Source organism: Phyllostomus discolor, chromosome 6, assembly GCF_004126475.2.
Source record: "Phyllostomus discolor isolate MPI-MPIP mPhyDis1 chromosome 6, mPhyDis1.pri.v3, whole genome shotgun sequence".
Lineage (NCBI taxonomy): Eukaryota > Metazoa > Chordata > Mammalia > Chiroptera > Phyllostomidae > Phyllostomus > Phyllostomus discolor.
The window spans coordinates 119,573,806-119,598,640 of record NC_040908.2 but is presented as its reverse complement, the minus strand read 5'-3'; the positions used below and the strand labels follow the sequence as shown (position 1 = coordinate 119,598,640).

The following is a 24,835-nucleotide window of genomic DNA, read 5'->3' as shown; positions in this document are numbered from 1 at the left end:
CAACTCCCCGAGGGCCCCAGGTTGCATCACCCCCTGAGGCCTTCCAGGTGCCTTCCCTTCTACCTGGAATGTCCATAGCCTCTCCTCACCTATCTAACTCCTCATCCTTCAAAACTCAGTTCAAGCAATTCCTCCTCTAGGAAGCCCGCCTTCTTCCCCATCTCATGAGCCCCAGCTGACCGTGATGGCCCCTCCTCAGTGCTCTCCCAGTAGGCACGCAGTGTGTGCATGTGGGCCTGCCTCCAATGCCACTCAACAGCAGCTCTAACCCTTCATTGTCCTGCCTTATCCTCCTATGAATCTGAGGGCTCCTGGAAGGAAGGGGGTGTCTGTTATCTCTGTCTTCAAGGCACAGCGTAAGCCCCAGCAAATGGTACCTGCCCAGTAAACATCATTTGTAGTCTTACAGTGAGCTATAAATTGTTTAGTTTCTTTTTGTCCAGCCCTTTTGCTTCTTTATTGAGGTACATATTTACATAGAGTAAAATCTACTCTTTGGGCATACAGTTGATTTGGACAATCAAGATATGAAACAGTTCCATCCCCGCCAAAATCCTTCCTGCTGTCACTTTGTAGCCATCCTCCTTCAACCGCAGCCAATGGCAATGAAGGGTCTGTTTCCTGTCCCCATGGTTTTGCCTTTTCCAGAATGTCATGTAAGCAGACATGTACAATTTGTCCTTTTCAGTCGGGCTGCTTTCACTCGGTGTAATGCATTTGAGATGCATCCCTGCTGTCGCTATCACGAGTTGGTTCATTTTTATTGCTGATCAGTGTTCCACTGTGTGGTATATGATAGTTCATCCATTCACACTTGTCAAAGAACATTTGGGTTGTTGCTAGTTATTGACAGTTATGAATGTAGGCATCACTTATGTTCATGTACAGGCTTTTGTAGGAATGTAATTTTTCATTTCCTTTGGGAGTGGAACTACTAAGTCTTATAGCATGTTTATTTTTTATTTTTAATTTGTATTGAATTTATTGGGGTGATATTGGTTAATAAAATTATATAGGTTTCAGGTGTACAATTCTATAATACAAATTTATGAGAAGCTGACAAACTGTTTTCCAAAGCATCTGCTAGTCTTATCCAGGTGATCACTTCATAAGTTACATAAATGTCTAAACACTCTGTTGTACACTGGAACTAATATAATACTGTATATCAACTGTAATCGAAAAATAAATTTTTAAGAAAGTGTTTTACCGTTTTGTATTCCCATTATAAGCATTCCAGTTCCTCCACATTCTCACCAGCAGTATTTATTGAAAAGACAACAATCGAATTGCCTTCGTACCTTTGAAGAAAATCAGTTGGCAGCACTCGATCCACTGAGCCACACCAGCCAGAGCCAGCTTTCCTTTTTAGTATTGTTTGTATGATTACCTTTACATGTTTTTACTTGCAACTTACCTGTGTCTTTATATTTTTTAAAGATTTTATTTATTTACTTTTAGAGAGAGGGGAAGGGAAGGAGAGAGGGAGAGAAACATCAATGTGTGAGCGATAAATTGATTGATTGCCTCTCACACGCCCCCCAGCTGGGAACCTGGCCTGAAACCCAGGCATGTGCCCTGACTGGGAATCGAACCAGTGACCTTTCAGTTTGCAGGCCAGTGCTCAATCCACTGAGCCACATCAGCCAAGGCTTTGCCTTTATATTTAAAGTGGGCTTCTTGTAGACAGAATATAACTGAATCTTGGTTTTTTGTTTTTTTTTTTTAATCCAGTCTGACAATCTCTGCCTTTTAATTATGTTTAGATCATTTACATTTAATACAGCCATTGATATGGTTGGATTTAGGCCTATCACTTATATTTTTTTGTTTGTCCTTCCTGTTTTTTATTCTGTTGTTCCAACTTTCCTGCCTTTTTTGGAATATTTGAATATTTTTTAGTGTGCCATTTTATTTATATTTTTGGCTCTATTTTGGTTGTTGCTCTAGGAATCACCATATACACATATAACCTTTCACAGTATACTTAGGATTAATGTGTGATTCCATCAAGTATATATAATGCAGAAGTCTCACAAATAGGTCTCTTTATTTCCCCCCACTAACCTTTACACTACAGTTGTCATATGTGTTCCCTTTATATACACTGACATCCCTATCAGACAATTTATATTTTTCTCTTTCAACAGTCACACATATTTAAAGAACTCAAGATGACCAGTGTAGCCTGTTTCTCTTAATTCCTGGAGATATAGATTCACCTCCAGCATCATTTCCTTCCAGCCTAAAGAATTTCTTTTATTTATTTATCTATTTATTTTTATTGCAGGTCTGCTAGTGACAAATTCTCTTACGTTCTCTTCACCTGAGAATCTCTTTATTTTAAATCATTCTTGGAGGATATTTTCCCTGGTTACAGAATTCTGGGTTGACAATTCTTTTTCTTTTAGCACTTCAAAATGTTGTTCCATTCTCTTCTGGCTTCCATGTTTTCTGTTGAGAAAGCTGCATCAAATCATCATTCTTTATACGGAAGAACATACAGAGGTCATTTTGCCCTGGATGGTGTAGCTCAGTGGATTGAGTGCAGGCCTGTGAACCAGAGCATCAGTGGTTTGATTCCCAGTCAGGGCACATGCCTGGGTTGCAGGCCAGGTCCCCAGTAGGGGGTGTGCTAGAAGCAACCACACATTGATGTTTCATTCCCCCTCTTTCTTCCTCCCTTCCCCTCTCTCTAAAAATAAATAAATAAAATCCTTTTAAAAATCTGTCATATATATTAAAAAAAGAATGTGTCATTTTCTCTAGCTGCTTTCAATATATTAACATTTATGTTTGGTTTTCAGCAGTTTGGTTATGTGTATCATATGGTTTTCTTTGAGTCTGGGATTTGCTCAGCTTCTTGAATTTGTAAGTTTATGCCTTTCATACAATTTTTTTCTGCAGCAGTATCTTAATTTTTTCCATCTTTTTTCTCTGTTTTTCAGATTGAATACTTTTTACTGATCTATTTTAAGTTCATCTCTGTCACCTTCATTCTACTCTTGAGCCTATCCAGTGAACTTTTAATTTCAGGTATTTTATTTTCCAGTCCCCAAAAATCCATTTGGCTCATTTTCTAGTTTCTAATCTCTGTTGAGAACCACTATTTTTCCATCACTTTCAAGTTCTAACAGCTACTTTAAAATCTTTTCTAATAATTCCAGCATCTAAGTTATCTTAGAGTTTGTATATGTTAGTGGTATTTTCCCTTGAGAATTGGTCATATTTTTCTGGTTCTTTGTTTGTTGAATAATTTCAGATTGTATCCTAGACATTGTGGATGTTATATTGTGTAGACTTGGTCCTGTTATAATACTTTGTAGAATGTTGATTTTGTTATTATGTTTAGAGGCAATCAACTAATTTAGGTTTAGACCCTAAGTTCTGTCTTACCTTCTGTTGTTGGTGGTTCTAACTTCAGCGCAAATGCACAGGAGAAAAGAGAAAATAAAGGGAAATTGACCCTAGATTACTTCTCCAAATTTTGAATCCTCTGTACCATCTTCCTGCTTTTGTTTAATTTTCAAAGTCATTAGGCAGTTGTTTTGTATTTTTGTCCAATTTTTTTTTATGTAATCAGTAGGAGAAATAAGCTATAGTGGACTTACTCTGTCTTGGCAAGAATTTGAAATGCCTCCCCAGTTGATTTTGATTTGCTAGAGTTTCCAAAAGCTAGATAAATGAAGTCCCAGAGCACCACGAGACAGTGACAGCAGGAGGCAAGCCCAAAGCTAAGAGGCAACAAGTCCCTCTCCCACACTTGGAGTCCTGGTCAGATGTCAGGGCCCTCCTTCCACATTGTGATATCCAGACCAGTGTGGTTATTTCTATTTCTGGGTGAGAAGATGAAGGAGGAGCGGGTGATTTGCCTATTCGGTCTCCCATCTAATCCCCTGGCCGCCTCTGGCTCTACAGGGCAGGGCACCGACCATTGAAAACTACATTTCCAAAGATTCCTTGAAAATCAGCTTCTGCCCACAGGAGGCACACACATGAAATTAGAGGGCGGGAGGAGAGGAGAAACTAGAGTATTTCTCTCGCTCTCAGCTTTAGGCAGCATCCCCAGCGATAGCTGTGTTTCTTCTGAGGTCCAGACTCCTCAGATACCCTCTCCCTCAATGTCCCTGCTGGGCGGCCCTGGTGCCTCAGCCCCATGAAGCCCACCTCCTCTCCCTGTGCTTCCACCACGCAGGTGGTTGTGGGTTCCTGTTGTGCCTGGTCTCTGGGTTGCCTCATATCCCATTTACCCTTTCAATTCTTGCAACATATTTGTAACCAGTTTTTTTTTTTTTTCAATTAAATTCCTGCCACTGAAATACGGGCATAAATGCTGGTTACCTGGACTCAGACTGATCTAGTCCATGTGGGGTCAGAGCGAAAACTAGCTCGGGTCCCCTGGTTCAACTGTCGGTATCCTCCCGCTGCCCTTCTCCAGCTGGGAGGGGCGTCAGGAAACAGGCCACCTTCTGGCCAACACGGAGGGCAATGCTCTGATCTAAGTTGCACACCATTTTACAGGAATGTAAAAGCTTGTCTTTCCTATATAATCCATTTCCTAGGAAAGTTGTCTTATATTCATCAGCACCTTCCTTTCGTGTTAATACTGTACGTTATCATTCAGAACTTTGAATCTTTTGCACCTGTACCCTCACTCGTCCCAGGTATTCTTTCGGAACAGGCAGGGGGTAAGTTGTGGAAAACAGGAGTGACTTCAGGAAGACCCAGCAGAGCAGGAAAGGAGACCTGAACACGAATCAGTGCTGGAACTGGGGCAGGACTTCGGCAGAAGTGGTCGGTGGCGCCAGGAGAGGACGGGATGGCTTCACCGCAGGAGCAAACCAGGGGTCATGGGACCCAGTGGTATCTGACAGGGATCACAGTTTGGCGACTCCCCCACGGCCATAAGGCTGGTAAAGGGCAGGAGGGGGAGGAGAAAGCTTCCCGGCAGTCTCTGGAATGGGGTGCAGCAACGGGTTGGAGCTGGGACCACAGGCAGGGGAAGAAAACACCTGACCCAGCCACGGGCGTTCGCACCAGGCCAGGGCGTCGGGGCCGGCACCTGCTGGTCCACGTCCCACCAGGGGTTTGTGGGATGGGAAAGAAGCACAGCCAGCACCTGTCACAAAAGACCTTTAATGGACACCTATTTATAGTTCTTTTGTTCACTGTCCTGTGAGAGTTGAATAAACTGCAATAACTTATCTGAGATAATAAGGAATGCCACAGGTACAACAAATAAACCTGGTAGGTGGCCCAGGAATGAGGGCGTCACACAATAATCACTTCACAGAAGGGCCACAGACCCGGAGAGCTGTCCCAGTCACCCGTCAGTCCCCACGCCCAGGACTCACACACGGTTAGTGCACCAGGCTGAGCGCCGGCTCCCACTGAGTGGGAGCAGGCGCCCCCGCCCCGCCCCGCCCCCAGTGTCTGTGGCTGGCCCCCCCCCCCCCGGGCAGAGACGTTCCGGAGGACCGTGCACCCTGCACTGGTTCCCCGAGCGCTCTGCTGATCTGCAGCGCAGGCCATGATTGCACCCCGAGCTTGTGTGGCTCCCGCTTCTCGTGTGAAAGCACCTCTCAGAGCCATGCCTCCCACGACCCTTGCAGCCGTAATTCCCGTGAGGCGGGCAGAGCCTGGCACTAGCCCCACGGTACACACGGAGACACTGAGGTCAGTGGGCTCCCAGGGCACACTCGGACTGAACGTAGAGCGCAGGTGGCACATTTTCTTCCACGCCACGTGGCCTGCAGTGCCCGGAGCCTCACATTTTCACCCAGAATGCCCTGCGTGGGGGCGGGGCAGGATTCTGGTCGAGGGCTGGTCCAGATCTCACCAAGGTGCCCGCCCTCAGCCCTGATGAGGGACCCAGGCAAAGGGGCAGGCTGGCAGGGAGGGAGTTCTGGAGACTGCAGCTGGGGCACCAGCCTCCCTCAGGCACCCTCCTGCAGCCCACACACCCGACTGCCCACACAGGTGGGACTGGAATCCTAGCAGAGTCTCTCGGCAGACCCCGCCCTCACAGGAGGGGCTTCTGCTGCAAAGTCATGCCTCAGCATTTCCTCTAAGAAACCTGGACTGCCACCCACCTGTCCACATGTAAAGAGGAGCCTGACTCTAGTGTCTCCTCCCATCACATTGCTCCTTCAGTCATCCCACTGCCTGGGCCAGGAGAGCTAGGTGTCCCCCTGGGGTACACACATGAGTCCTAGGTGAGGGCTGGGCCTGTTTCTGCACCCCACTGCCCCCCACGCTGCATGGACCAATGTCAGGATCATGACCCGCCCCCCGCCCCATCACTGAGCACCAGGCCCCCGCCCAAATGAAACTTAGGCCCAAGCTTCAGGGCAGGGGGCTACAAAATCACCAAATGACAAAATGTGTGTGTGTGTGTGTGTGAATAAGCGAATGACCTGGGCCTGTGACCTGAGCTCCAGTACAAAGGTGCCCGGCGCTGGAACACGGCAGCCACTCCGCCGTGAAGAGCAAGGGCAGAACTCGTGCCTGCTGGTCTAGCGTCAAACCTCCGAATCGTGGTTTGAAGAAATTTTTTCTCCAAAAGAAACTTTGAAGGTGAAACTTCAATAGACAAGACAGATAAAAGCAGAGCTGCTCTGGTGGGAGTGGGAATGGGGGCAGGGCTGGAGACCTACCCCACGCCTCCATCCCTCCCTTCCCACTGTAGCAGCCCCGACAGAGTGCTGCGGAACACCAGGGGTTCCACAGCACCTGGTGGGAAAACCACTGTGTCAGAGTGTCTACAGATCGTGGGTCTGTGGGATCTGTGCTTTGACTTCCCTTTGGAGCGAAGGGTTGGGAGAGAGTGATGGGGAAGGACGCTCCCCTTCCACAGGCCTCTCTGTGAAGCCGCGGTGCAGCGACCCTGCAAGGGGGCGTCGGAGGTGGAGAGCCTGCCCCAGCAGGCTGGCCTGGCCATTTCGGTCCCGGAGGGAGAACAAAGTGGTGGAGCTGCCCAGGCCGAGGTGCAGGCTCATGCACTGGGGTGGGGGAGTCTGTTTTGGTCCTTGTTGACATGAAAAAGAGAAACACCAGAACAGGCATAGGCCTATGACCATGGGACCCTGAAAGAGTTCAGGACTGGGGCCTAACATCTTCTTCCAGGATGGGCTGAGAATGTCCCACCCCCATCACTGGCAGGAGAGAAGCTGCCTTCTCAGGCTGCTGGAACCACCAGGGGACAGGTCAGCTGCGGCTCAGCACCACGTGTAAGAGGCCTGGGTTTCCCCTGCGTATCCCAAATGCATCCCAAGTATCATCATGAAGTACTGGCAGCTTTGGCTGACCTGGAAGGGGCCTTGTACCATGAAGGGAAGGAGCAGGCAATTTCTATCCCACGTCACCCTCAGCTTCTTTGATGGAGTGCTGATTCGGGGCTGGGGGCTGGGGGTTCTCACCAACCTGGGCCCAGAGCCCCAATCACTGACAATACCCAAGTCTTGTCTCTCTGTCCTGATTGCTGGGACCATTATCTGAGGCATGGCACTCCTGAATAGTGTCTCTGTTTTCCCCTCAGCGGGGTCACCAAAGCAGACCTGGCTACATCTCCTTCTGGTTGACATCTACCTAAATGAGACGACCAGAAGGCCAGAGCAAACTTCCTGTGTGACCTTGAGCTGCTCCCCTGAAGTAGCAGGGCCACGGCCTGTGCGGCCGTTTGCACTTTACAGAGGCAAGTGGGGAAGGGATTGCTGTCCCATTTTACAGCCAGGGAAACCGAGCCCAAGGGGTTGAGTGACTTGTTCAAGGCTACTCAGCTGGGTGACAACAATGAGGACACAGAGGCACTGTGGGCTTCCAGGCCAGCATGCTTTTCACAGTGCTGTGGGAACCAGCTTACGAGCGACACCCCAGCTGAAACAGTGCCCCTGAGGCTGAGGAGGCCGGTGGGGTCCAGCCAGATAACTAGTCCTCAGGTTCATGGGGACGAACCCTTCTCATAGTTGGAATGTGGAGGAGCCCAGCTGACCCTCTGCCTGGGGATTTTCACTCAGGGCCACGGTCTTCCTTGCACCCTAAACTGCTACCTACATGCCACCCCCGTGCCCACTGGCGGGTCCCAGTGCGACACTATGTGCTCGGCACCGGCCCCAACTGTGTGCACAGAATGAACTGACACTGGGCTGGGGCCTGGGGCCCAGTGGGCGCCCCCAACCCCCAGTTTCACTCCGGGGTCTCACCTGACGCCAGATGGAGAGGGGCTCTGCAGAGAGGGACCCAGTCATGTCTGGGGGCTGCAGGGGTCTAGAGCCAACCAGAAGCTTGGGAAGAGGATCTGGGCCTTTCTCGCAGGAAGAGGCCAGAAGAATCACGGGTCTGAATGCCCCCGAGCTGCAGCACAGGGCTTGCCGGGGAGGCATCCAGCCCAGGGGCTGGACTCCAGCCTGGGCACAGTTCACAGAGCTGTCCATTCTAGAGTAGGCTGAGTCCACCTGGAAGGGGCCCTGCTCCTGATTCACATCAAGGCACTATGTGGATGAGCAGTGGCCCTGGGGCCATGAATAAAATGGCCCCATTCTTCCCCCATGACTTTCCCCGACCAGCAGCTTCCTGAGGACAGTGCCTGGGACTGACCCATCTCTGTGTCTCCAGTGCTCGCACTGAGCAATTAAGGTATCAGCTGAGGATGGTTAAGCCAAATTCAAATGAACTTGACCATTGCCCTTCTGCAGCCCTGCACCCAAGGAGTAAAAGGCTAGATGGGGCTATGATGCTCCCTGCAGCTGGAGAAATTTTGGGTAACCACAGAGATAAACCTGAAAGGGTGAGGGAGATGTCGAGGGGGTGGAAGCTCAGGAAACCAGTGGCAAGTCTTTCGTGTGCACAGGTTGGGGATGAAGGAGGAGGATGAAGGAGCAGAGTGATTACCCCAAATCCAGAAGAGTCTTATCCCAGCTCCAGAGGTTCCCGAGGAAGACCCTGGCACCCACATGCTTGTGGCGCATTGTTCCATTGTTCATCAGCTCCTGAGCTGCCCGATGAAGTGCAAACCGCCCAGCCAGCTCTGGTGGGGGCTTGATGCCAGGTGCACCTGCAACTAGGACCCCAGGACTGGCCAGGGGGTGTGACTGTCCAAGCTGACTTGATTCTCACCTGAGTAGGGTTCCCTAGGGTTGAGTCTTCGTGAGAGGCAGACAGGAAGGGCTTGATGCAGAGCCAGGAATGGAGCTGGTGATCTCACCCTGGGAAATGGCTGCCCAGGCCCCCCCAGGAGGGCCTGGACTGAAATGTGTTGAGATTCAACTTGTGTAATAAAATTTTGTTGTCTCCCTTTTCAGGCAAGCATGGGCTAGAGAGAGAAGGAAGCAGAAATTGAGGGGAGAGCCCCTGCCCCATAAATCAATGTACTTGCTTGGGTATAAGGTGCAGCTCAGGTGTCTACATCCAGAGCAGCTGTGAGTCACTGGAGGCCCTGTTACCAGCAGCCCTCCAGCCCCACTGAAAGCTCAGCAAATGCAAACTCTGTCCTTTCGTCATACTCAGGCCCCAGGGCCAGGCAGCTCGTGCTACCTACGGCCACACCTTGACGTCAGGCAACCCCCTAGAGGCCCAGCAAGGATCCTGCCCAGGCCTGCCGTGGGGAAGCAGAACTCTCCATGGCCCTGACGCCTCCAGGGGCTGACCAGTGAGTCCCCTCTGGAGGCACAGAACAGAGTCAGCGGCTCTGGCTCCATCCACTAAGCCAGAAACTTTAATGTTCACAAGTTCTTGGAGGACAGACCTGGGAGGGCCCTTTGTGATCATCGGGTGAAACCCCTTGGTTTTCTAGGTGACAAACTGAGGCCCAGAAAGGGAAAGGAACTTGTCCAAGAACACAGAGTAAGTGAGCAGCAGAAACCAGACAACAGCAGAGACCTTCGAACACTTTCTACCTCATCCCCTGCCCACCCTGTTACCCTGGAAACACCCCAGATGTCAACCAAACACCAGCCAATGGGTACAGGGTTCCCATGGCACTGGGAACCACTGAGGGGGTCATCAACTCCCCAAGGAAATGAGGGATTCCTTGCTACCCGGTAGCCCCCTACCTTTTAGGTGAAGGTATCCCAAAGGACCCTGCCACCTTCTGAGGAAGGACCCCTTTTGCCTGTGGGCATGGTGGCCTCTGGCACTGGCTCCCAGCCTGCAGAGCCAGTCCAGCCTGACCCCGAAGAACTGCAAGGGGAGGGAGGAGGACACGGGTGCCCCTAGCCCCCTCTGGACTTGCAGCCTTGCTTCCCATGGGCTCACCAGCTGCGAGTACATAAAAGGGAGCAGGGCAGACTCTCCCCTTCCGGCCCTGCGCCCACCTCTCAGAGCCACCCTTCAGGACACCTCCTTTGCAGCTGCAGCTCATCCCGCCTGGGAGCGGGGGTGGGGGTCCTTTCTGAAGACCTTTCCTGACTGTCTCTCTCGACACATGTTTATTCGTAGGACAGCATGCGTAAGATGCCGGTAGCTAGGAGACCACACCCTGACAACACTGAGATACACTTGGGCTAGTCCACACTGCTTGCCTTCGACTAGGTAACTGCTGGTAAGAAAGTCCAGTTGCTTTTCTCCACTCCTGGGGTTTATGCCAATGTCACTGTCAGACGCAGAGGGACACAGGGCAGGGATGGGCGTGGAAGGGAGAAGGTGTTTAGTGGGTCAGAGCTGCAAACAGGCATTGAGAATCCATCCACAGGCTGCCGGCCCGGCCAGAAGACGGTGGCCTTCGACATGGTCATCCTTTAGCTGCCAGACTGTATTAACCACCTGGGGCCCTGGACATTCTCTCACAGTCTTGACCCCGCACCCCCACCCTTCCAAGCCCGGTGCCCTGTGCTCCCCCCTGCTCCCCATCCCAGGTCAAATTCCGAGGCCAGAGCCACGGAGGCCTCTCTGGGGGTCAGCAGGAAAAGAGGGGGATGGGAAGATGACTGCGGTGAGAGGGCTATGGTGGTGCGGGCCGCCCTGAGGCCGGAGGCTCACCACCACAGCCTGGAAGACCACTGGGCCCCCTGGCAGAAACTGGAAGAATGAAGGGGGCGGGGCACCAGGACAGGGAGAAGACAAATGAGCGGCCGAGTACGGGAGAGAGGACCCGGAGCAGCCAGGGGTGGGCCGGCCCAGTCTATCTGTCGTTGAGCCGTGGGGAGCCAGTACCATCCTCCTCCTCCTCCTTGTCGTCCTTCATGCCTTTCAGTCTCTGACGGGCAAAGTCCTCAAACACAATGTCGTCGTCGCTGGTGGGAAAGACAAGGAAAACGAGGGGTATTTGCAGGGCAGGGCGAGCAGGCTCATTCAGAGGAGTCAGAGGGCTCGCCTGCTGATGGGACTCGGATGCCGGCCCCCGGGGCTGACCGTGGGCAGGCAGGCCTGCCAGGCCGGCACACCTGGACACCCACCAGTGACAGTAGGCCTGGTCACAGGTGGCCTCCAGCCAGTGGTGGAAATGCCAGAGGAAGGCCTATGTTTGCCTTTCATGCCCGAGGGCTGCAAAGTGGCCGGGTTCTTGAGCAGGTTGGGGGTGTGGTAAGGGGGGGTGAAGCTGGGCTGGGGCCAGAGGAACAACTTACTCCCACTCTGCGGGGCCAGGCCACCAGTAGTTTCATGGCGTATGAACAAGAACAAGCCCAAGAACAAGCCCAAGAAACCCCGCCCACCCGCCGAAACAGCTACTCGCAGGAAGCACTTCAGCTTCTGCACAGGGAAGAGCCAGCTTGGCTTTATGGAAGAGAAAACCGTGAAGACCCTTGCTCCAGGAGAGCCTCGGCTCACATTCTACCCTGCAGGATCTTAGAGAGGAAGGGGTGGTTGGCAGCAAGTCTAAACAGGGGGGCAAAGGAAGAGTGGGGTGGAGAAAGGGGGTGCCTGAGTGGGGTTTCAGGACTAAGGACTGCTTCTGAGAACAATGAGCTCCCCTCTACCATGAAACACATCCGCTTAGGCCCACTCAAGCCCCCCGTCTCCCAGAATTCAGCCAGCTGTGTGGGGTGTGCTCATGGGGTGACTTGAGACCCCAGATGCCAAATATCTCCGGGCAGAGAAGGGAAGAGTGGATTTGGAGCTGGAGCGGAAAAGCTGGTTGGCCCTGGAGGTGGTTGGCGATGTCGACCCAGGTCTCCCCCTCTGGCCACTGTCCGGTGAGCCGATGGCCTTTGGCCGCAGGGCAGTCCGCATCAGTCCTTGGGAGCCAGAAGCAACAAGATCCCCAGAACCTTCCCCACCCCACAGCTTGAGTCCACTGCTTGGGCACGGGAGAGGCAGGAGAGTCCCAGCCCAGGGCCACGAACCAGCCCTGTGCGAGCTGAGCAGGTGCTGTGGACGGACTGACGGACGTGCAAGGATGAGGGAGGAAGAACAGACCCCACCAAGTCAGGAGGAAGAGGAACAGGCACGGAGGGTCCTTCAAGTCACATGCAGGCAAGCGGGTTGCTGAAGAGGCGAGCAGAGGCGGCTCTCAGCAGGCGGGGTTAGCCCAGCTGCTCGTCAGGGATTAATAAGCATATATGCAAATGACCCTGTTGCCCCACCCACCTCCCCGAGGCCCTCCCACCCAAACATTGCAGGCAGGGTTTGGCTTACTTTGTGTCAAGTTCTATGAGATTGGTATCTACTGGTGCCTCGTTCTCTGGAACTGAACACAGGGTGGGTGGGCACCCACAGGTTAGTGGTGAGTGGTATGGGGGCATAGGTTCGAGCCCCGGAGCAACCAAGCTAAGATGAGGCGGGCAAAGGAAGAAGGGAGTAGGGAAGGAAGGCTGGTTCCTGGTCTCAGGAATACCCCCAAATCACCCTAGAGGCAGGCTGGAGGGCTCAGGGAAGGTCCCAGAGGCCCACCGTGGCCCCAGCAAATGGAAGAACCTCTGGACCCTGCTCCCTTTGGCATATTTCCCATGTGACTTAGATTCATTTCTTGCATGCATGACTTTCACTAACTCTAAAACAACCATTGTCACATCTCTGAACTTCGGGTATGTTTATAATAGATGGCATTGCATAGTTTAATTGTGGGAACATTTTCCTTTCTTTGTGGTATACACTATAATGTCCCTTGACGGAATAGTCTTAGATTCAATGAAGTATGAGCAATCTGGTATCACTTGGAAAAGTTGTGGGGATGGTGTGTCCAGGGGACACCCTGTCCATGCAGCCCCTCCCCCACACCTGGATGCAAGACAGGGTCCCAAGCACGGCCAGGGGGCCCCTCCGCCCCAGCCCCACCCATCCCCACAGAGAACAGAGCCAGGCCTCTCTGCCTCCTGGGGAGGTGGGGGTAAATAGGGGTGTGGGTCTTGCAAAAGATCCTGGGGAGCTGGGGAAGAGGGGTGACCCTGGGCTGAAGCCTGACCCAGAGGGAGGTGGGGCAAGGGGAAAACACAGCAGCTGGTGGAGAAGGGGGTTGGCTGTCTGGAAAGCCCAGCCCAGTGACCTGCAGACCCCACTCACCTTCTCGATGTGGGGGTTCCTCTTTGGGCTTGGGGTGCATTAGGGTGAAGGGCAGTTCCACGGCCACATCACTGAAACAGAGACCCAGACCCAGTCAGCCCCGAGCCCAGTCTCCAGCTGTGAGATCAAGGCCCCATCAGTTTAAGGGCCGGGGAAGGTTTTGTGGTCAGAAGAGGTAGCTCTGGGCTGAGAGGTAGGAAATCTGGCCCCAGGCCCTGGTTCTGCCATCCTCTGAGCCTCAATCTTCCCTGGAGTTGAACTAGCGGACCTCTTACCCTGGCTCCAAAACGAGTGGAAACCACCTGTTTCCTGAGAGGGATCCCTGATCTCCCACGAGCTGGGAGGAGGGACAGGGGTGGGAAAAGGATTGCCTAGACAGTGCGTGCATCTTGGTCACTGGTAGTTCCAGAGGTGCCAAGGGACCCTGCCAACCTCAAATCGCCACAGCCAGCCCAGCCTTCCCTGACACTGCCCTTCCCAACTTTCTGGGTGCCCCCCACCCCCACCCTCACCATGGCCCATCTCCCAGCATCTCCAGGAGGCTCCTGTGGAAGTGCTCCGGTGGCCCCAGCCTCCTGCCGCCTTGCACTGCTGAGGTCGGCTTAATCAAACTGAAGTTGGAGGGGACCCAGGCCCCGGGGCTGTCTGTGCTGGGCACGGGGATAGAAGGGGGCCGGGGGGCAAGGGGGCAGGACCACGGAGGTGCTGGCACCAGCCAGTGCTTCTGACAGCCAGCAAAATAACAAGACCAGGCACTTACAGGGCACTGACTCTGTGCCGGGTGCTATCCTAGGATTACTCTAATCTTCACAAGCTGTTATTGCACCAACGTACAGACTGGGAAGTTGAGGCACAAGGACAAACAGTACCTTCCCCAAGGGCACGCAGCTATTAATGCGAAGTGACAGACAGGCCTCTGACTCCCTTAACCACTGAGTGACAGCAGCTCATAACCAGGTGTTTCCCACCCACCCTTGCTCTGCACTCTGACAAGAGCAGCCCTGAAGCCCCTCCTCTCAGCCCGAGGGCGTGTCCCCATGGGAGGCCCCGCAACTGTGAGTGCTGCCAGGCACAACTCTGCCTTCCTGAGCCTGCTGCCCAGCAAGTCCCGTTGGGAGAGAGGAAGGGACAGGGGAACAGAGGGGACAGGCAACCAGGAGGGTCTGTTCCGCCAGCCCCACCACTCACTTGGGGGCGGCTTACATCAAGTCCTACTGAGCTCTTCTGGAAAATGGGGATAACAACACCTATGTTCCAGAACCACTAGAACTTCCGGAAGGTGACATAGGTAAACGCTGGTTACATTGTGAAGCTTGTGCCGGGCAGAATCGTGACTTCCCCGCAGTAAGAACATGGAGGTTTCCTAAGGCTGTTGAAACAATTTGGTTCTTTTTGCTTCCAAAGGGGATTGCTTTTCCAGGTCCACTTGGAAGAGTGAACCCTCAGACCAGAAGCTGGTGGAAGACACAGTTTGCCACTAAAGCCACACAGGGTGCAGACGGAAGAATCTGGACCTTAACCTTGTACCAGGTCAGGAGCGATCAAGGGCAGGGATTGCGTGTGATCCTTCTCCGGAACCTCAGCAGCCAGTACAAGCCTGGGCACAGGCTGGGTTCGGGAAATCTTTACTGAAATACATTGAATTGAACTGAACTGAATTGAATTGCACCTCAGTCCAAACGGACCAATTTCTGGGGATCAGTAATGCTGCCATCTTGTCACAGAAGGAGGCAAAACCTCTGGGGGCGGGGGGCATGTGCTTTTTGGAATGCATGTGGATCCCGCTGGCAGAAAGGGAATCTTGTCGACAGAAGCAGAGCTCCATGGGCCCTCTCCTTAGCAACCCTCAGCCTGCAGTCCATTCTCATGAGTGTAGAAGTTTGGAAGCCATGGAGCAGACATTTTCCCAAAACATTCTATAATTCAGACTAGTTGGGGGCTACTCCCTAGATCAGTAATGCTGGCTTTGCGATCTGCAAAGGTCCTTGTCACCTGGGTGCAATGCTCGAGCAGGGTGAGGTTTTTAAAGGAAAAACTGCATCCCTTCGGTCCCTCGGGGGAGGGTTCCAGTCCCGGCGCGTGCCTGAGCCTGGCAATGCAAAGTGACCCTTAAGATTCCTTCCAACCCAGTGCCCTGCAGTCCTGGGAGGTGGGTCCATCAGGCCGAAGGGAAGGACTTTACCTGCACGTAAGGTCTCCCAACAGGCTGGGTGGGTCAGAGGAGGCGGGAGAGGTGGTCAGGAGAGAGTTCAGAGAGGAAGAAAACAGAAAGCATGTTCATTCACCACCTGTGCTGCCCGTAGGTTGAGAAGACCCCAGGACACACTGTCGCCCACCCCCTGCATGGCCGCCACTGCTCATCCAGGACAGACACGGTGTTAGCCTTTGCTGGGGGCTCTGAGATCGGCCCTGCTCGGCCAAATCCTCTGCAAGGCCTTGTGGAGCCGCAGGACCCGCATCCGCAGAGGAAACAGGAGAAGGAAGCCCTGAGCTGCCTCTCTTGGGAGGCCTGTCCAGTGGAGGGGGCAGTTCGGGGTTCACCAGGGATTTCTCCGGGAAGCAGCTCTAGGAGACTGGGTCCTGCGAGAGCCACAGGCCGTGGGAGCTGGGGCCGGCAGTTTGAGACGCCCTATAACACGTGGGCGAGTTACATGCTGCCAACCTGCACGAGGCAGGATCCTCATAATAAAGGGGACTGAACATCGAAGGCCACCAGCCTTCCCATCCTTTTGTACAAATGCATTAACTAGAAAAAAGCTCTGTGACGAATTAGAAACCTAGAAATCCTAATTCTAGGTTTACAACAACAGTAGGGGGAAAGTAGCTCTTTCTGAGCCTCCCCGCACCAGGCTGTGCTCCAGGGCTGGGACTGGGTATGGTCCACGGCCGTGACCCTAGCTCCCAGCCCGTGACCTGGGATTAGGGGAGGAGACTGCAAGAAAGGTTTGGGGAACTATTTGGGCCTCTGTTTCTCCATCTGTAAAATGAGAGAGTCAGAACACCCCCAATCCAGCTGTGGGTGGGATCCTCAGCCCCCTGCAGATCATCATGGGCATGCGTGGGGGTGGGTGCCGTACCCCAGGGTGTGAGGAGGGGCACAGAGCCCCCCAGACACCCCACAGCACAGACTCTGTGAAGCCTCCCCCACCCATGTGCCCAGAGGGGAGGACGAGGAAGGGGGCGCGGGGGAGAAGGAGGAGGGGAAGATGGGAGGGGCAAGGTTGGGGCTGAAGGCCTCTGAAATGAGAGAGTAAGGGGGTAGAGGAGGAGGAAGAGAAGCAGGAAGGAAGAAGGGATGGAAAAGGAAGTCCTAGAGCTTGGTTCACCCTCAAGGCGGATGCAGCTAAACCGTCCAGCAAACAGGTGGAAGGGGCGGCAGGCTGCAGGTGGCTAGGGGCACTGCCCTGGACTCAGGGGTCAGGGCTGCACCAGCGCACTCACCCGCCCCGAGACACCACCAGCTTCACTTTCACTTTGTAGGAAACGATGATGCCCAGGATCTCTCTGTTGGCTCCTTCCCTCAACCTGCAAGGCGACACGAGGAAGCCGGTCCATGGGAGCTCCCTGGGTGGGCAGGACCTGGCAGGGGAGGGGTGCGGTGGGGGGCGGCGGCCATCACCCTCTCCTGGACCACTCAGCCACCAGGAGCGAGCAGACAGCAGTGTGAGAAAGGGAAGCTGTGCCCTGAGGGGGCGGGAACTCGGAAGGAATGGAAGCCCTGCCTTTGAGGGGCACCCCCACATCTGCCCTCATCTCTCCAGCCTCCCCAACCCCCTCACCATTCACTGTCTCTTGCTAAGGCCATTCGAGGAGCTACTCCCTCCCCCCCCCAGCCTCACTATGCCTCAGGGACAAACCCCATCTGATTGAAGACACTAGGTTAGGATTTGCTGCCTCTTGCAGGAAGCCTCTTGCAGGAAGCCTCTCCAGGTTGCTCTCCCTCAAGCAAGCCAGCGGAGCCCAGCCCTGACCAAGGGCATGGGTCTAGGGGCCCATCATGTCCCCTGGGTCATTCCTGGATAGTGGTGAGAATAAAGGGACAACTTTCCCTGGCCGTCTGAGCTCCCTGGCCGTCTAAGAGGAGGGACCCTGGACAACGCTTGGGAAGAGGGGAACCTATGCCACCCAGCGCTGGCACTGGTGGGCCCAAGGCGGGTGTGGATCCACAGGGACAGGGTGGACATTCCAGAGCCGGGACGAGGGATGGCATGTCCTCACAGGGTGCTGGAGGCCAGGTTCGTGTCTTCGTGCTTGAGCTTCCCATCCAGGGCGAGGCCGCGCTTCTCCCGGTTGTTGGCCAGGAAGGGGGTCAGCGTGTAGACCTTGCAGAACGTGGAGCTGGGGGCCACCGTGTCGCTGGGCAGAAGGGAGGCGGGTGTAGAGAGGCCCTCGCCCGAGCCCACCCCACCCAGCCAGGACCTCTTAGAGAACACAGGGCAACGTTGTGAAAGGGGGTTTGCTTTTTAGTGTTTTTAGCTGCAGATACACTGATTGCTATGACATGTAAATAAACACACATATACAAGAAATATTAAATGAAATTAACTGCTCAAAAAAATTACATGCAGGGCCATGAAAAAAAGAAAAAACCAAATGTATCTTCTAATAGGAGGATCTACTTCCTTCTGGTGAAAAAAAAAATGTTTCAGTTGAGGTCGCTCATTTCCTCAGCAGCTGGGAACAAAGTTCCACGATCAATCACAGTAGCGCTCCTCAAACCCAGATGTTTCTAACAACAAATCATCCTCTACCCTCCCACACAACCCCTTTTACCCCATGAGCCGGATTATTCTTTCATCAGACAAGAAAAGCTGTGTACCTAGTGTGTCAACCTCTTTGCCTTGGCTACCAGGAAGCTCAGAACAAAGTACTTCCCTTCAGTATAGGTTTCTGACACAGCATCATTATGACCCCAGGCCCTTGAGATTCATTAGCTCTTATTTGGTCATTCTAGTTTTAGTGGGTCTTTTCCGTGATGGTAGCACACATTTTCTCGCAGCTGAATCAAGTGAATGCTTTCTAAAAGGCGGGTCAGGATCATGGACTGTGAGTGGCAAGGAAGTCCAAGGCCCAGGCCTCTGCTGGGTGGAGAAGAGGCTCCTGGGCCTGTAAGGGACCCAGGGCTCCTCCTCCCCCCACCCAATCCCACGCGTCCAGGGCTGGGCTTGTGCTCACTTACTCGGCCTCCTCCATGGCCACAGGGCACTTGTACTGGGCTGTGTTGAAAAGGCAGATGTCTGCATACTGGCGCACTGGGGAGGGAGAGGGGAATGAGGTGGTGTGAGTCGGGGTGCAGCTCCCAGGCACCCCAGGCTTCTCTGAGTTGGGGGTGCTTAGCCCCAGGCAATGGCCAGAGTCCACTGGAAGCTTCTGCTGGTGACCATCCCCACCCTCCACTCTTAGGCCCCACTGTAAGCCAAAGGGCTGCCCAAACACACCCACTCCCTTCTACGACCCAGAAGTCTTCCCCTCGAGGACAGCTTTGCCCTGCGCCCAGAGAATCTAAGAGGAGGCGGCTTACAAAGTCCACGCACTACCTGGCCAATAGGCAGCCTCAAAGCCTCGCCCTTTGGCTTAGAGCAGGGCCTGGGTACTCAGCAGTTACTTACAAGGCTGCTAACAAGGGGAGAGCCTTCAGCCACCCCCGCCCCGTGGGAGGACCCCCTCTGGCCCACCCTCTGCCCAAGGTACCCGAGATCTTGATCTTCTTCACAGTCTTGTTGGTGTTGTTGGTGACGTGGACGTTGACGCTGATGGGTTCTCCGTGGTAGTAGATCTGGGAGGCGGAAGGAGGGAGCGGGGCTGGGTGGGAGGACCCCGAGCTCCAGAGAAGGGGAGGCAGGAGAGGCCTCACACAGGTCTCCCGGGCTCCCCAGACCTTGGCCACTCTGACACGGGCCCCTAGTTCATCAGCCACTCCCCGCTGATGCCAAGCCACCTGGCACGTTAGACTGCAGTCCCTCCGTGGGACCTTGATAGGTCGTTGAGTTAGAAGGTGATGCTCCTGCACTCCAGTCCCGGCTTGCTCACCAGAAATGATGATAACAATAATAACAGCAATGAGAAGGAGAGCGGTGTGACCTTGGGCAGGCTTCCTAAGCCTCCGCTTTCTCCTGTTCACCCCCTAGTCCAGCTCCGTTTTCTCCTGTGTATGATAGGGAAGCTGGACTAGAGGATGACGTATCAAGTCCCTGCCAGCTCTGGCCACCGAGAATTTTAGACTCGAGAGGATCTAGAAGAAGCTGGAGAGAAGTGGGGAAGAACTGGCCCACTCACTGAGGGAACCAGCTCTGAATCCTCACGGAGGGACCTCAACTTGAGTCTTGCCCCAAGCACTTGCTTTCAGTGGTCCCCAGAGAGGGGTAAGGGATGCTTGCAGCCTGAGGGTGGATGGGACCCTGAGGGTCACCCGGACTCCTTCAGGGGTCCTTCAGGGGCTGCACTGATTTCTGCAGTCGGTCGCATCCTTCAGGATCACGCCTCCTTCTGACACCATGTTAGGTCTTAAGAAGCTTCCCCGAAACCCCGAGAGAAACCTCAGGTCTCCAGAGCCCAGTACTCCTAGAGCTGGGGGCAGAAGATCCTACCTGAGGCGTCCTGAGGCCAGGAAAAGCTGGGATCTGAGCAGTCCCAGCCCTGATAGAGGTGCCCCTCCCCCCCCCCAAGTCTGAGCCCCCTACCTCCTTGTCCAGGGAGGCCTCAAGATGCAACGGCTTGTCTGACATCAGGAACTGCCTGGTGGTCTCGGCTGTGGGCTGGGGGCCAGGCCTCTCCGGGGCATACTGAACCTTCCTGATGACCAGGCGCACAGAATTCCTGGTGGGGATGGGCAGAGCAAAGATGACCAGAGTCACCTGCCGCTGGTGACTTTCCTTGCAATTCTCAATCCTCCTGCTCAAGAGATGGCCATTGTGGCCCACAGCCTCAGACTCCAGTCCAAACTGCAGAGATTGGCATAGAAGCCTTGTCACCACCTGGCCCTACTCCATCTTCCCTCATCCTGTCCCCAGCCACCCCCACATCCTCACTATCATCCCGGATGCTCTGTCTAGTTCTTTCTCTGAAGCTTCATTTGCATGGGGTCCCTGCCTACAGTACCCTCTTCCCACCGCTTCTGCCCTCATTTGCTTCCTTCTTCAAGGCCCAGCTAAATGCCTCCTCTTCCAGGGAACCTTCCTGGATCCACCCACTTGGATCTTCTCCTGGTCTGAACACCCACAACACCAGAGCCAAACCACCCCCAGCAGCATGTCCTCTCGGTCTGTGTGCTAGTGGCCAGGAGGACAATAAGAAAGAGACTATGTATTCACTTGCGGCATCCCTTCTGTCATCTGACAGTGTAAGCTCCTCACGGACAGAAATTTTTGTCTCACTTGTTCACTGCTGTTTTCTCAGTGCCCATGACAGTGTCTGCCAGCTAACAAATGCTGCTAAACATCTATGAAACAAAAATATGCAGAGGGGACATGGACCCCATGCAGAAACAAACGGCACCCTGGAGAGGTGACGGGTCCGTGCTGGGGCGTGGATTCCCCCTGGGGATGCAGGTCGGGAAGACGATAAAGACTCGGGGAGGGGGTGGAGGCCCAGAGACAAGACGGGGCTCGGTGATGGAGACAGGAGCTCAGGGCAGAACTGGACGAGGGCGGAACCGGGTCTCGGTGAGGCAGTCCCCGGGGCATGCTGGGCACACCGGCATCCCTGTTCCTCAGAGGAACTGCCTCCACTCCCGGGGCCAGTTAGCCAGGGCAAAGTCCTGGCTCTCCCCTTACGAACTTACGACCTTGAGTAAATTAACCTGTGTCTTGGTTCCTCATGTGTAAAACAGCAACAGTAGCAGGACTAATTTCTTAGGGTTATTATGAGAACTAAATTAGTTTATACACGCCCATCACTTTGAATACTGTCCAGCACTTAATAAATCTTTGATAAATGATAGTTGCTATTATTAGTAGTAACTCTGGTGAGGACTTAAAATGTCCCATTGGTGGTGAGGAGCAGGTGGCAGTTCTCCACGTTGCTCCTCTTCCTTTCTCTGACCAGGCTCCAGCCCCCAAAACCACAATTCCCCTCCACTCCCCTGACCTCGGACCTTAAGAAGAAGTGGAGAAGCAAGGGAGAAGGGCCCCATTTCCTGCCCCCCAACACACACAAGCTGCCCAGGCTGGAGATGGAGATGCCTGCAATACACCCTGGAGCCACCAGGTGGCATACTCAGCCCACTCCTTAACAGATTGCCAGCCAGCCTCTGGCGGGAACTGTCCTAGGCAGAGTGTATCTGAGTTGGGGGCGGAGGCAGCCCACATCAGAAATCAAGGCTGGCTGTTTCAGGCTGCCTTGGGTTCTCTGTGTGCCCAGGGCTGTGCCTCTCCAAGAGAACGCTTCCCCTCTTGAAGACATGAGCTGCCCTCCCCCTCCTCACCTGGATAGGTTCACTTTCCCCACTTCTCTCCCTTGCTTAGAAGCCTCCACGGACACCCCCTACCACCCCTACCTGCCGCTGATAGCCTCCCAGGAAGAGACCTGGGAAATGGGTCTAGGATGGCCTGGGAACTAACTCACTGTTTAAAACAATCTGAATTTTTGGGATTTTTTGCAAAACAAAGTAAAGAGACATGCAGTCTGGAGGCGGCGAGAGGGAGGAAGCAGGTACAACAGTGTGAAGGAAAAAATGCTGAGGCTGAGCCAGGGCCATTAAGCCACCTCCCCAGGAAGCCCTCCGTGACTGGCCAGACGTCCAGAGGGCCCTGGTCAGACCTCCCAGGGCTGGAATGCGTGGCCCCTCCTCAAGTACTTCCAGGCATTGTCACTTATCTCTCCTCTGACCCTGCCTGGCCTGCCCCTCTCCCCGCCAGTAGGCAGTCCACACCCGAGCCCGACGCTGTGGTCTTCTCACCGTTTGTGGATCTTCTCCTCAAGGTTCTCTGCACAGAAGGCTTTGACTTCATAGTCCACACCACAGGCCTGTAGGGAGGGGGTCGCTGACTGCGGGGCCTTGGGGTGGGCAGAGTCCCAAGAGCACCGCCAGCCACCCTCTCCTCTCACAGACAGGACACCGGAGCGGAGCCCCAAGGCCCCCCCCCCCCGGCCCCACCCCGCCGTCTGACAGGCCCTCGGTCTGACTCGGTCTGACTCTGACTCGGGAGCCCTGTGCTCCGCCCCAGGGCCATGCTGCCTCCCTCTGTGGACGCCTCCCCCACCTGACCTTCCCACAGGGCTGCTCCCCAGCCCCCTCAACGTGGGGCATCCTGAGCCACCCCAACAGGGCTCTATTCTGTGGACTCCTGCCTCGCCTAGTGGTCACCCTCACCAGGGCAGCCGCCCAGACATAACAGGACCCTCGGCGCCCTGTTTGGGAGCAGGGTGTGCGTGCAGAGCGGGCACCGTGGGCACCGCAGCAGCGGCTCACTCGCCCTCGCACTGCACGAGGAGGCACATCCCATTACCTCCATTTCGCAGAGGAGGAAGCCTGGGCTCAGAGGTCGGGGCCTGTGATACTAGTGGGGTCACTTCTCTCTGAGCCTCAGTTTTCCCACCTCTGAAATGAGTGCACCTCCGCATGAGGTGTGAGGCCAGGTGGTCATCCAGAGAACGTGTGGTCCTGTTGCAGCCGACACCAAGGTCGGCGAGAATGACTCGGGAGAGCCTTTGGACACACCACTGAGCTCGGGGTAAGGACGGCACTGCATCTGCTACCCTCTCGGTGAACAGACAGATTAGACTCGCCTCGACACAAGGGGGCTTCTACAGGGAGGGCTCCAGCACCTCCTGGAGAGGAAACCAGGGACCGGGGGACACAAGTGTATTGTACTCAGACAGATGCTTCCTTTGGGGCGACTCACCTTCCCTGTGTCTTCAGGCCCTGGCTGCAACGTCACCGAGCACGGGAGGTTCGGAGGGATCTGTGGAGAGGACAGCCAGAATGAGCCTCCTGCCATGTTCACCGCTCACCGCCCTGGGTCTCCCGCCCACACACTCGTTCCTCAGACCAGGGCACTCTAAGGACAGGCACGCCTCTCCCGTCAGGTTAGGGGCTCCAGAGGGCAGACCACGCCTCCCCCATCAGACTGTGCCAAGCCACACCCCACATGGGGCCAAAGGCACCTCCAGTAAAGCCAATGACTGCAGTGTTTCTCTCCGTCCAAGGGTTCAGCCTAGCCCAGTCCTCACAGACCAACAGTTGAAAAAGATCTCCCCAGGATGTCTGCTGTGGTGGGCAGAATAATGGCCCGAAAGATGTCCATATCCTAATCCCCAAACCTATGACTGTGTTGCCTTCCACGGCAAAGGGACTTTACGTGTGTGATTAAGGATCTCGCGATGCAGAGATTACCCTGGATGTAACCACGGGGCTCCTTACAGTGAAAGAGAAGTCAGCGTCAGAGATGGGCTGTGAGAAAGACTCACGTGGGGGGTGAGGGGCAGGGATGGGCTATGAGCCGAAACGTGAGCGGTCTTTAGAAGCTGGAAAAGGCAAGGAAACAGATTCTTCCCCCACCCCACCCCTGAGCTCCAGAAAGAACGGGGCCCTGCTGACACCCCAGTTTTAGCCTAGTGAGGCCCATTTCTGACTTCTGACCTCCAGAACTTCAAGGTACTAAGTCTGTACTTTAACTGGTGGGTTTAATTGCCACCACGTTTGCAGTAGGTTGTTTCCGAAGCCACAAAAAACCAAGGCACTCGTGCAGGAGAGGATGAACTGCACTGTCTCTACCCCCTTCTCTACCCTCCGGACAGCAAGGAGAGATCACTTCGTCACAGTCAGAGTCTGAGAAACAGGACTCGTTAAAACCCAGGATGGGGGGGTCTCGGAATGGACAGTGGGTGGAGCAGGGAAACCCACTACTTGCCATCCCTGTCTGTGAGCCGGACGGAGGCTGGGCAAGTGGGCAGCCAGTCTGAGGGAGGAGACAGCCCTGTGGTGACCCGGGGGCAAGAAAGGGCCCCTTTCTCTGCAGCCCCCCGTACCCTCTTTCTCCCACCAGCAACTTGGACTCAGGAGGGTCTGGGAGCGGCTCAGAGATAAGGGTGACACCCCTGGCAGAGGCCAGACAAGAGGCACTTACCAGGCCATACGGCAGTGCCCTGGGTCCCAACACACACCGCCCCAGCTGCCCCCTGCGTGCCGGCCCAGAGCGCTTCCCTACAGGTGGTGCTTCTGGAATGGGGCCCCGGGGCTGGCGGTCCCTGACCTCAAAGGTGAACGGGTAGGCGTGCTCGCCCAGCTTCTTGATGAGGCGCTCCTGCAGCCGCGTCAGGGGCTTCTTGTCCTCGGGGGCCGGCGGGAAGGACTGCACGTTGGCCACAAACAGGTCCTTGCGAAAGGTCAGGCCCAGGACATCCAGGTCCTCCCGACCGTAGCGGAAGGCGCAGGTCAGTGTCACATAGACTGTGGGAGCAG

General features: G+C 54.5%; 1 protein-coding gene across 6 annotated transcripts in view; it reads right to left on the bottom strand.

Moving 5' to 3' along the window:
• Window positions 1-5,118: 5,118 nt before the first annotated feature.
• ARRB1 (arrestin beta 1) overlaps window positions 5,119-24,835 on the bottom strand; it is a 71,302-nt gene continuing 51,585 nt past the window's right edge. For 3 of the 6 annotated variants that reach the window (XM_028515856.2, XM_036028807.1, XM_028515854.2), the window contains exons 5-16: window positions 24,627-24,823; window positions 23,277-23,336; window positions 22,331-22,398; window positions 20,115-20,250; window positions 19,126-19,210; window positions 18,614-18,686; window positions 17,653-17,790; window positions 16,876-16,959; window positions 15,617-15,640; window positions 13,435-13,505; window positions 12,571-12,622; window positions 5,119-11,228 (exon numbers count right to left, since the gene is read on the bottom strand). In XM_028515856.2, the coding sequence (XP_028371657.1) occupies window positions 11,117-11,228; window positions 12,571-12,622; window positions 13,435-13,505; window positions 15,617-15,640; window positions 16,876-16,959; window positions 17,653-17,790; window positions 18,614-18,686; window positions 19,126-19,210; window positions 20,115-20,250; window positions 22,331-22,398; window positions 23,277-23,336; window positions 24,627-24,823 (1,100 nt within the window). In that variant the 3' untranslated portion in view covers window positions 5,119-11,116. Of the gene's footprint in view, window positions 11,229-11,677; window positions 12,421-12,570; window positions 12,623-13,434; window positions 13,506-15,616; window positions 15,641-16,875; window positions 16,960-17,652; window positions 17,791-18,613; window positions 18,687-19,125; window positions 19,211-20,114; window positions 20,251-22,330; window positions 22,399-23,276; window positions 23,337-24,626; window positions 24,824-24,835 lie in introns of those variants that run through there. The other 3 variants (XM_028515858.2, XM_036028808.1, XM_036028805.1) reach the window with 2 other exon arrangements.